The 13,128-nt window shown below is 34.5% G+C and overlaps 1 protein-coding gene across 1 annotated transcript in view; it reads left to right on the plus strand.

Annotated features, from left to right (window-relative positions):
- Window positions 1–8,017, plus strand: part of LOC113514496 (transmembrane channel-like protein) — a 35,948-nt gene extending 27,931 nt beyond the window's left edge. The window contains exons 9-14 of the mRNA XM_052895497.1: window positions 777–968; window positions 2,133–2,381; window positions 4,756–6,094; window positions 6,166–6,762; window positions 6,972–7,191; window positions 7,305–8,017. Of these exons, the coding sequence (XP_052751457.1) occupies window positions 777–968; window positions 2,133–2,381; window positions 4,756–6,094; window positions 6,166–6,762; window positions 6,972–7,191; window positions 7,305–8,017 (3,310 nt within the window). The remainder of the gene's footprint in view (window positions 1–776; window positions 969–2,132; window positions 2,382–4,755; window positions 6,095–6,165; window positions 6,763–6,971; window positions 7,192–7,304) is intronic.
- The last annotated feature ends 5,111 nt before the right edge of the window (window positions 8,018–13,128 follow it).

Consider the following 13,128-nt stretch of genomic DNA (forward strand, 5'->3'; position numbering starts at 1 on the left):
CCTCAGGAATGTCAATGCATGGGGGTATCATGGGCGAAACAGTATACTCTGTTATGTTCATGGTACTGCTCATGTCTATAGGCGACGGTTACCACTTTCCATCAGGTGGGCCGTCACTTTGTTTGCCATTCTAAGTTGTATAAAAAAAAACAATGCATTGACTATGCATGGCATATTTGTAAAACAAATTCTTAAAGTTCTCGTATTCGAGGCTTAAAAACTTACTTAAAGACTCAAAATAGCCGCTTTGAACGAACTATAATACGAATATATGCTACAATCGTTCAAGAAAACCTTTGTCTTGAACTGCCACTTTAGCTTTCTAATCGTTTTTAATCGATCACTTTTATACTTCTGCAAATATCGTAAATAAGGCTCCTATCAAGACACAATCCGAGCACAACTTTACACGGAATTCACACCTAAACTCTTTTTGAAACTAGGCATGTTTACATAAGATTAGCAATGTAAGAGCGTTTGTTACCCCCGGGTTTTTTTTAATCGATGACAATGGAATGACAACCCCACTTGCGCTATTGGTATACACCGACGGGTCGCCAGTGAGAGATGATAAGTAAAAAAGAAGCAGGTCAGTTAGCCCATCGTGACTAATTCACCAATGAATCAATCACGATGGGTTCTAAGGGGAACCGCCAGGAGGTCGACCTGATAGGATATATTGCTAGTAATTGAGTTGCTAATCTCCATTACTAACAATCCCTTCACCCCCTATTACCCCCGGGTTGTAAACCAGTAAAAGATTTTGTTTCTTTCAGAATGGCAGAGAATTCTCGAATGTCGAAACTATCGGAAAAGGAGGACGAGTGTATATTTTCATGGAAACTGTTCACTGGGTGGGATTTTATGATCGGGAATACAGAGACGGCACACAACAGGATCGCCTCGGTCATATTGGGATTTAAAGAGGCACTTCTAGAGGAAGCAGAGAAGAAGAAGGATTTAAGAAAGTAAGTTAATATCTTTGTTACTCTTTAACTGTGACTTTATCTGTGTGACTGACATATGTTGATAAAACCTCAATCACAAATGCTATCATCCTCGCCATATTAGCCTTTAACTGTCCTCTGCAAAACATAAGCTTCCCCCATGGGGGGTTTTGGCAGTAGTTAGAAACTACCGCTTGGCAGGCGGATTGCCAACCTTAGTTAGGTTTTGGAGATGTTTTGAAAGAGACGCTGCTGCTCATCCCTAGCCATTCGTTAGGCGTCTTTTGCGACACTCAGGGAAAAGGAAAGGACCTTTTCTATACCGGGACCACACGAAAAAATGCTATACTGATATCAAATTAGTCCCAAAGATACAGGTCTGACCTAGTTTGGGGACTGATGGTAATGCAGATATTTCCTCGTTGAATATAAATTGTAAAAATTGTAACTTGTACCTTATGCAACTGTATCTTTCTTGAATAAAAATTTGTTTTATTATAAATTTTATAACAAATAAATGAACACAAACACGCTTTTGCATATATATTAATAAGATTTTATTTAATGGGTGAGGCTGGAATGGTAACCCCGCCTGCGCTAACGGTATACGCTAGCAGGGCTACAGCGAAGGACGATAGGTATGACGAAAAGACAGTTAGTCCATCGTGATGAATACATCTGGAATTTAGCACGATAGTTTCCAGGGAGGACCACGTGGAGGTCGACATGACAGGGTATATTGCTAGTAATAGAACGTGAAGCTCGCATTACTAAATAATGTTTGTATAACATATCAACATCATCGTCATCATATCAGCCGATATCTGTCCACTAATGACAATAAGCCACCCTTATAAATTTGAGAGTATCGCCAATAGTTGACACGCTTGGCAGCCAAGTTGGCAACAGCAGTTAGGCTTTGGTGATGTTTCAAACAGGACTCTTCTGCCCATCCCATCGACCATTAAGTTTCCTTAATCGTTTCTTCCGATACCCACGGGAAAGGAAAGGATTGCCCATTCTACACCGGGACCACGGGGAGGCTTATGTTCAACAGGGAGCAGTTAACAGCTAAAATGGTGATGATATATCGTCGTAGTCGTAGAATACTGATGGATCTTTATATGTAATATTTATCAGATCCGTCAGTATTCTACGACTGTGACCATATATGGACTATTCTAGATGGCGCATTATATCGCTACGGGCCCTCGTGAACATATGCGTGGTGATATTGCTCGCGGTGTCAGCGTACGCGGTGGTGACCGTCGTGTCGCGCTCCGATGACACCACGAAATCCAGGAGCTGGTGGCGGGAGAACGAGACCACCATCGTGGTTACCCTAATATCAATAACGTTCCCCGTATTCTTCGAGCTGTTGGGTTTCCTGGAACACTATCACCCAAGGAAGCAGTTGAGACTTCAGCTTGCAAGGTACTGTTAAATTGGAAGATTTACAACTAGTGTACCGACCTGAAACCAGGTCGGTACGGTGGTTTTATAATTCGAAATACATATATACGAGTAGGTAAACACTTTAGTTTTCCATTTCATTATTAACATAACAATGTTCATTAGCGTTTAACTATTGTCAAAGCTATGTAGGATGGTGTATCTAAATAAATCAAAATTAAGGGAGATTTTGTACAAAAGTCGATTGATTGGGTACTTCTGTCCCATTCGTGTTTCAACCGTGAAGCAGTTGTGTTTGCATAGCTGTGTTTCGGTTTGAAGGGTGGGATATGGTGTGAATTTACTGGGTACAGAGGAATAACATCTCAGTCCTCAGGAATGGCAACGCACTGGGGATATCACGGGCGAAACAGTATACTCTGTTATGTCCATGGTACTGCTCGTGTCTATAGGCGACGGTTACCACTTTTCATCAGGTGGGCCGTCAGCTTGTTTGCCATTCTAAGTTGTATAAAAAAAAAAAGAAGAAATTACTAGAACCTAGAAAACCCCTTTATTGTCGCTTAGGTGGAACCTCAGGCTGTAGTAGTCGTTAGAAAATCTAGTAATTGGGAGCTCATTTCTCAACCTGAGTGACTCTTAGGTTACATCAGGTGGGCCGTCAGCTTGTTTGCCATTCTAAGTTGTATAAAAAAAAACCTAAAAAATAAACTAAGGCAATTATTAATAATTTATCCATATATAATGTTTACTAACGACTTCGTCCGCGTAACCGGAATATTATTTATTTGTTTAAACTTCAATACTCAATTATATAATATAAGTAAATGTACATATGAAGCACTTAACACCTCATGGCATTCTCTACCACTTAACCATGAAGGAAGCAGAAAATTAAGTAGGCACTGCATTTACTAGATAGATAGATAGATAGATAATTTATTTACATTACTTACAGCACACAAATTACATTAATTAATTATAAAAAAAACATACACATAATACACAGTAAAAGAGATAAAAGAATGAAAATAAAAAAGCACAAAACAAAACAAAACAAATATATAAACTAACAATCTCCTTTCTTTCCCTTTCTTCATGCGTGTGCCATAGTAACACAAAATGGTCACAACTAAGTATATTGCTTTGCCCTTAAAAGAGCAAAACACTGATATTCTGCTGTGGCCAAGAGTCAGTCGCGAAACTTCTACTAAAATATGTACAAATATTATTACGCTAATTGAACGTAAGCAAAAAGTAACAATTAAACTTTATTTAATATAGTATTATAGTTATTTGATAAATTTTAATATGTTAGTATGTATAATGATAATGAGTGTGATCGTTTCCACGAATTTTATACGAGATACACATATGTGAGGAGTGATGTCATGTTATGCAAATGCATATCAAATATGACTCATTGTCATTAGAGGCAGTGAGGAGAACAGGGAGTCTACGACGAAATTAAATTCCCAATTTTCGGATTCAATTTCGTGTTTTCGTTCGTACCAAAATCGGCCGAAAAATAACATTTCGCTCGTCATGAATCCACTATAAAGTGCAAAGGAACTATATATTAACATTTTTAATATTTTTAAACAGTATCTATTATGTAATTTTAACACCTAATTTGTAGTTCATTCGGCCCCGAAATTTCGAAAAACATTTCATGGTGGGCCTACAGATTTTAATCGCGTTTAAAATAGATTTTTAAAATTATTAAAATAAGGTTTATTTTTACTAATCGAAATTTGTACGTTAAACGTTATCAAAATCTGCTCTCCTCTCCGAGTAAATTTTTATAAATGGAGACTAATTATCCGTAAACAAACAGCCAATGTGGAATTTTTTTTTGCATAACCTGTTTCAAAAGGACATAATTAAAAAGTAAACAAACAAATAATTGACACGATCGTAAGATAGTCTGCTGAAGTACGATGATAAAATCAATTAAATTTAAAGAGTTATCAATGGAATTGCATTAGCATTCATAACAGCTGACACTTTAAGAGACACTTTAAGCCGCATATTTGACAAAATGGATGTAAGATTACAGTCTGGTTAAATAAAACTTACTGAAAATTGAATAAACAAAAAATCGACTATTGGGCAGTTTGTTGATGTTAAACATAAAAACCGATTATTTGATTGGGTGTTTCGATTGGTTACAAACTTCTTTTAGAGAGTGTTCCTATAATAATAGTCAAGAAAACTTGCTTATATTTTTATTTAGTTCCAACTGACTATATAAGCCTGTATGTATTTATATTTTGTTCAATATTTCTATAAATTTTCTTTACCTCCCCGATTTGTATTAACTATTATTGTAGTGAAAAATACAGATACGATATGTATATTATTTTGCTTATATGATTTTTTTATTATATTCCAGGATTATGCTATTAAATTTGCTCAATTTATATTCTTTAATATTTGCATTGTTCAGCAAGATTGAAGGTATGAGTAAAGAGTTGGATTTATTGAAACCAGTTTTGGATATGAATGCAAGTTTAATACCTAATAGTACACTAGACATGAGCGAGTCTATGGCTATTAATGTACCCACATCATGTCACGAAGAAAGAGTGTCCTGCGAACCCTGTGATATTATTAACGGAATAACTTTATCACATATAAGTAACCTTAATTCTAATAAGAATTACACTTCTACTACTCCACTTTCTTTATTGTCAGTGAAACCTACCTATAACAATGGTAGTGTAAATAAAATTAATAAAATAGATCAAACTATATATTCGACTAGACCAAATCCAAAAATTTATCCATCCGCTGAAAATCTTATAGAAAACGAAGGTAATACTGAAGCATTAGAAACAACAACTGTGAATATTATAATAAGAGAACTAGAGAGATTAAGAAATATAAGTGGCATGAGTGACCCCGAAGATGATTTGAACGATCCTACCTCATACATATACGATTATGACTTTAATGATACTCTACCTACTGGTGATACTGCCACCATAAATTATTATCTAAATAATAATACAATCCCATTCGTTTATACTATAGATAATTTTACTTCTAGTGAAGATAATGTTACTAATAATTTTGAAGAAATACCAACAAGTAGTGAAATCTCTAGTAATGATTTATATACAGATAAAAGCTTTACACAAAGTGATAATATGTCTACAATGATTGAATTTGATTATACATCAGATATTAATTCAACTGAATCAACAACAACCACCTATTATGAAACGGAAAGTAGTTTTTTTAATACATTTCCTAGTGTTCAAATAAACAATAGTGCATTAACAAGCACTGATATTGAATCAACTGAATATGATACTACAACTACTACAGATTGGTCGGAATCTACTATTTTATATACAGATACTACATATTATGGCAATGGAAGTTATAGCTCAGATGTCGATTCAACAATTACCTCTATAAATACCCCAGTAATTTGTCCAGAATTTTTTAACTGTACATCGAACTGTGGTGGACATAATATAACCCAAATATTCATTATATCAAAATGTGTGATTGTAGAAAAAGTATGCTTTAAAACGATATGTGAAAAAATAGAGGTACCTATAGTTAAAAATAAAACCAATGAAACGATAGTCGATGTTGTATACCTTGATGAGAATAACAGAAAGATGTATAATTTGACTGTAGCGACGAAGAAGAAATTGTTGAAATTATGTTGGGAAACAATGTTTGGACAGGAATTAGTAAAACTTACTATGATGGATTTGGTAAGAAATCTTACAAATAAATATAGTTAAAGATATTCACAAACAAAATTAACACATCTTTTTCTTTTCAGGTCTTTGTATTATTAGGGACACTTTTCATGGATTTCTTTCGAGCTCTCTTTGTTAGATACATGAATCGTTGTTGGTGCTGGGATTTGGAGAAAAAATTTCCAGAATATGGAGATTTTAAAATAGCTGAAAACATATTACATTTAATTAATAACCAAGGAATGGTTTGGATGGGGATGTTTTTCTCTCCTGGCTTAGTAGTTTTGAATGTTGCAAAATTAATGATCATGATGTATCTTAGATCGTGGGCTGTTATGACATGTAACGTACCCCACGAAGTTGTTTTTAGAGTATCAAAAAGCAACAATTTCTACCTAGCTTTACTACTCACAATGTTATTCTTATGTGTCTTACCTGTAGGTTACACTATAGTATGGGTAAAACCTTCATGGCATTGTGGACCTTTCTCTGAATACGATAAAATATATTATATATTAACAAATAATATTTATAAAATCCTTCCAAAATCACTTAATTTTACTTTAGAATATATTACTTCACCAGCAATAGTGATTCCTCTTCTGGTATTGCTCATTCTAATTATTTATTACCTAACATCTTTAACCAATTCTCTAAGGGAAGCAAATAATGATTTAAAGGTTAGTTAATATTTCCATATATCAATATTTATTTAAAGAAAGAAAATTAGAAACTCGAATTTTTGTAATTATGTAAAATTTTTGATCAAACAATTCTGATAATTATACTTTTATATATCGTATTGTACTTTATTAACAGGTAAAACATAATTTGGAATGAAAAATAATTATTTAAATCGTTATTAATTCATCACTGATATAAATTTTAGATTCAACTACGAAGAGAGAGAACTGAAGAAAGGAGAAAAATGTTTCAATTAGCTCATACAAGAAGAAGAGTTGGTTCATCGGCTATGGACAATACTCCATTTGCTAGATGGAAAAAAGCTTTACCATCGTTGCCTCTTAGTAAATCTATAGATTCTGTTGAGCGTAAATCTATAACTGCAGACGATATCTCAGAACCAGGAAAAACAGCTAAGAAAAAAGGTTACAATTTTTTTTATGTTTAAACTATTATAAATTCCATTCCTTCTATTTCTCTAAATATTTTGTTTGAATGCAATTTAATTGCTTTAAATTTATTCTATTTTCTGTTTTAGGTAGTATATTTGCAAAAATAGTTGGCATGGCTGTAGATAAGAAACCAGATATAGAAGTTGTCTCAGAGACTAATAATGGTGTAAGTCCATCTTCCAATAACGCAGACGAAGAAACTGATACCGACTTTCACGAGTCTTTACCTAAAGAAGTCCTAAAAATAAAAGACATAATTTTCAAAAACACACAGAATAAAAAAAAGATTAGTGTTGAATTTAAAACAAACGAGGATGAAAAATCAAAATTTCAAATCGAAGATAAATCATTAAAAGTTAAGCTGGAGAAAGTAGATGACCGGACTGAAAAGAAAGCAATTTTGGAAAAACAAGATCGTATAAAGAAAGAAACTGGAAAATCGAAAACCAGTTCTACGGAAGCACCTAAGCAAACACAAAATATTGACAAAAAATTAAATAAAAAACAAACTTCTGAGTCTAGTAATTTGTCGAGACAATCGGATTCTATTAGTTCTGTGATTCCAGTAATAACTATAAGTACAACAGAGAGTGATGAAGAGATATTGCAATCACGAAGTACTAAAAACATCAAAAAAGAAGACGAGCAAGATTCCGCCGGAACGATAGCTGAAAGCTTGAAAAAAATAAATAAGCGGAGTTCAGATTTAAAATCTTTACGTAGACAGAGGAGTGTGGACAGTATAAATGAACCGAAGAAGAAGCCAGATGACGGACATAAATATAAGTACCCGTTGTAATAAATAGTTAATATTTTAAATAAACTATTATTCACTTGTTACAACATGTTATTCACTCATCACTATTTATTTAATGAGCTCAAACCAACTTACTAAGATCAATGAAATTTCTGAATCTATTAGTAAGGGATTGTTAGTGATGAGATTTAACAGCCCCATTGCATACACCCCATCAGGTCGACATCCACGCGGTTCCCCCTGGAAACCATAGTGGTTAATTGTTGTTCAATTGATTACTATGGGCCAACTGACCTACCTTCATCCACACCTGTCAGCCTTCACTGCTACCCCGCCTGTGTATACCGATAGCGCAGGCGGGGTTACCATTCCATCTTCATACATTAAAAAAAAATCTATTAGTCCAATATATATTTTAAGTATGCTTTTGTAAATCGAGAGCACAGAAACAAGAACACCAAAGCAGCGCGTAGGGATTCCCTTTAAAGTCAATATAATAAATACATATACGAAGTAAAACGATATGACTCATCGTCAGAAAATATATGATATGTAGGCCATTAACTTGTTTGCCATTCTAAGTTGCATAAAACAGAATATAAAACATAGCGCACTCGTGTGTTTAATCAAAGACTCAATGAAAACAAGGCTAAATAAAATAATTTTATAATATTAATTTAATATATATAAATAAATAAACATTTAATTTATTAAATGTTTATTTATTTATATATAAGCTTTTGTACATTCACTTATAGTATAGATATTAGGTTATAACAAAGATTTACACAGGCAGACTTATCCCTTAAAGGGATTTCTTCCAGTCTATAGACATGAGCAGTACCATGGACATAACAGAGTATACTGTTTCGCCCTTTGATACCCCCATGCGTTGCCATTCCTGAGGACTCAGGTGTTATTCCTCTGTACCCAGTAAATTCACGCCATATCTCACCCTTCAAACCGACAGCCCTACGACCTACAGCCATGCAAACACAACTGCTTCACGGTTGAAACACGAATGGGACAGAGGTACCCAAGCAAACGACTTTTGTACAAAGTCTCAAAAAGACATCATGTGACATAGTTTTAAGTGATTTATTATTTGCTTTGTGGCCTAAATAATTATGTAATTTCATAAAGTTAAAGAATATTAACATTATTTATAACTCTGTACGTACATTGGCGTTTATAGCAAAACAAACACAATTTTTTTACAACACAGTGGGCAAACAAGCATGCGGCTCACCTGATGGTAAGTGATTATCGCCGCCAATGATCGCCCACAACACCAAAGGCATTGCAGGTGTGCTGCCGGCCTTTGAAAAAGGAATATGCTCTTTTCTTGAAGATTATGATCTCGTATCGGTTCGGAAATACTGCTGCTGGAAGTGGATTCCAAAGAATGGTTGTGTGTCGAAGAAAGTGCCTTGAAAAACGCACAATGATGAAATACTAAAAATCAATATACAACTTATATAATTACTCTGTAATTCTGAATAAATATAAAAATTGTTAAGACAATTGTCAATGAAGCAGAGCATTCATGGGAACCAACGTTGCAGTATCGTCCTTCACATACGCACACATGGTATCTGGCATATAGAGAGATTACTCGATTGAATGGTGTCACCGAAGCATGGGGACTATAAGTACAACCGTCCTTAACATTATGCAGTAGCAACTCCAAACTTGTGAACCTTTTAGAGGCGAAACTCTCTCCTTTTATTGGTGGGTTCGCTCTGCATCCTCTTTCGTTGTATGTTACACCAATATCAAGGAATCTTTTAAAGCATCCACCTGTATGCGTCTCGCCATCACATTTCACTTTATATTTCTTCCATAGAAAACGTGCATGTTGATCACTTGTATCAAATATGTCGTAGCATTCACTAGTGCTTAGCCCTGTCTGGTTTAAACCACATTGGTAACATCTGCCAGAACTGTTACTTCTTATGATGTAAATAGGTTTTCCTATTTTTTTAACTGCCGTATTATTAGGACCCATGTTTCTGTGTACTATAATTATTTTATTAATTTTCTTTAGCCATATATCCCATTCTTGTAATGGGTTTCCTGTGTTTAGTTTATTTTTAAAATTTATAGTAGTCATCGTAGGTTTAAAGAATAAGCTATTATTTGTTAGAGGTCTATTCTTATTAGATGATTTATAAGTAGAGAGAGGATTTGTTTTTAAAATGTAATTAGAGGTAATACTATTTTGTGTAAAACGATTTGTTGATAGATAATTAGGTATTAATTTGAATCTAGGTATTAATGAAACATATGGCTTCCAAGACTTTGTGCTGTAAGACACGATTCTTGATGGGTAACTTGGAAAATCACCTTTACTGTGAGAGTAGAACGATATGGTCGATCTATATTCCAATTCCAACGTATCTAAATCTGAGTTCTCCGTCGTCTCGCCAGATGACGTTGTCGGTCTGTTTGAATATTTTATCGGTCTCCAAATATACCTGCTGTTGACCACGTCAGCATGTTTTCTTATAGATGACATTCTTATATCGACAGTATGTCTTACATCTGCGTAGTATGCCATTTTATTTTGAGAGGAAGAAGTCAAAAGTTTCACTTCGTCTTCATAGTCGTCTGGGAGTACGAGGACTTCACTTGTTGGCATATAAACGTATTGATTCTTAAGGCGTGATAATAAAGAACAGTTTATTAAACATACGCGTATATAGATAATTAAAATAATATAAAAATCATTAAACATAATATATAAAATAAAAATATATCAATACATTAATATGGCATATATCAAAAATGATTAACAAATGACATAAAGGTACAGACAAGCTCAAAAGTTTGGATACCTTCGTACTGAATGTTCTTGTTAAATTCCTGTTCTTAGTCTTGAAATCTTAAAAATGATAGACTGGTACAGGTCTAGAAAGAATATAAAAAGTTATCTATATCTTCATTCTGCAAACTGAAAACCCTGTAAAGCAGTCAAATCAATTCAATCCAACCTAATAAACTGTATTCTTATGTAATGTTGAAATAAAAATTAAAGATGGTAATTACCATATCATACATCAATTTTCTGACCCTTAAACTAGGATAGATGCCCTGTGTTGAAAGAAATACATTTAAATTCTTTTACATTGAGGCGAAAGAGATTGTTAGTAATATAGTTTAATAACCAGGTAAAGATCGACCTCCACGCGGTTCCGCCTGAAAACTGTCATTGTTAATTCTTGTGGAATTCGTCATGATGGGTAACTGACCTACTTTTATCCACACCGATCATCTCTCACTGGTACTCCGGCTGCGTATACCTATAGTGCAGACAAATCCAATTTTTTTTAAATGTGTGAGTCTGAAATGCAAAACAACCAAATTTAGAAAAGTACATTTCCTATATTGACTTAACGGAGAATCGACATTGCACTTCTGCATCACTGAGCGTCAAATAATCTAATTGTTTCAACCGTGAAGCAGCTGTGTTTGCATGACTGTGTTTCGGTTTGAAGGGTGGGATATGGCGTGAATTTACTGGGTACAGAGGAATAACACCTGAGTCCTCAGGAATGGCAACGCATGGGGGGTATCATGGGCGAAACAGTATACTCTGTTATGTCCATGGTACTGCTCATATCTATAGGCGACGGTTACCACTATCCATCAGGTGGGCCGTCAGCTTGTTTGCTACTCTAAGTTGTGTAAAAAAAAATATTACTAAATATATTCGCATTGAATCTAAGATTATTAACACATATCAATATACCTACCTAAGTTATAGTTATTTTGTTGGTTTAAAATAATTTAAGTACTTCAAATAAAGAAATTACTGCACTCTTGAAACCGTCAAGAAAAGAGTATATTCCTTCTTAAAAGGCCTGCAATTTCTCTGATGTTGCATTAACCCATAGGCGGCGACACTTACCATTTGTTGAACCGTATATTAGTATGCCTTTTATACCATAAAAAAAATGTACACAAAATTAAAAAACACTTAGTGTCTTGGAATAGAAATTAACAATTCCTATTAAGAAAGACTCATCAAAATCAAGTCAGAACTGATGCTGCTATCGCGTATGTTATCGCGTAGCTGGTTTTCAAATTTACAGTCGGTTTCAACTGTCGTGATTAACCAAGGTCTATGGATATTATCACAGCAATAGGTAGGTATTCTATAAATTAAATTACTAGCATATAAATCGAAATATTTATTATTATTTCGCGTGCGGTCTCGGCGTAGGATAGACCATCCGTTCCTTTCCCGTGAGTGTCATAAGAGACAGCTAAGAGAGGGTGAGAGATGGGCAGCAGTGTCCCTCTTAAAACATGGCCAAAACCTATCTGCGTTTATCAATCCATTTGCTAGGCGTGACAACTACTGGCAAACCCCCTAGAGAGAGGTTCAACAGTGGACAGTTAAAAGCTGATATGATGATCAGCTTTTAACTGAAATCAATTTGTTGTTTTTTTTTTTTATTTATGTACTAACTTTTTCCCCACTATTTCCTTAATGTTGATTTCAGAAGTGGGAAAACCAATAAAAGACGGGTATACTACCTCTGTAATAGTCTATGGTAAAATATATACCACTTTATTAAGTTAAACCTTTATTAATAGGTACATCGTTTTTCAAGGCACTTTCTTCCACGCACAACCATTCTTTGGAATCAACTCCCAGCAGCAGTATTTCCGAACCGATATGACAACATAACCTTCAAGTAAAGAGTATATTCCTTTTTAAAAGGCCGGCAGCGCACCTGCAATGCCGCTGGTATTGTGGGTGATCATGGGCGGCGGTAGTCACTTACCATCAGGTGAGTGGCATGCTCTTTTGCCCCCTGTGTTGTAAAAAAAAAAAACAATATAAACCGCATCCAAATTGATGTAGTTATCGGAATAAACATGCAGACAAGTCTAAAAATTCTTATATTGTCATCTATGGGTCTAAATAAGTCTTTTCATATTATTTTTCCTTAAATATCTCCTGTCACCTAGTTACAAATTCATTATAATTATTAAGATCATTGGACATCAGCATGTTGTCTTGCGATCGAATCAATTATTTATTTGTTTACATTTTAATTAAGTTTTATTGAAACAGAGCCCACCCTTTTTGAAGATAGTTTGAAGTTATAACCCCCTAAACCAGTGGCTGCCGGCCACACGGC

The sequence above is a fragment of the Galleria mellonella genome, unplaced genomic scaffold (assembly GCF_026898425.1).
Source record: "Galleria mellonella isolate WM207_F2 unplaced genomic scaffold, CSIRO_AGI_GalMel_v1 utg28, whole genome shotgun sequence".
In the NCBI taxonomy this organism is placed as follows: Eukaryota; Metazoa; Arthropoda; class Insecta; order Lepidoptera; family Pyralidae; genus Galleria; species Galleria mellonella.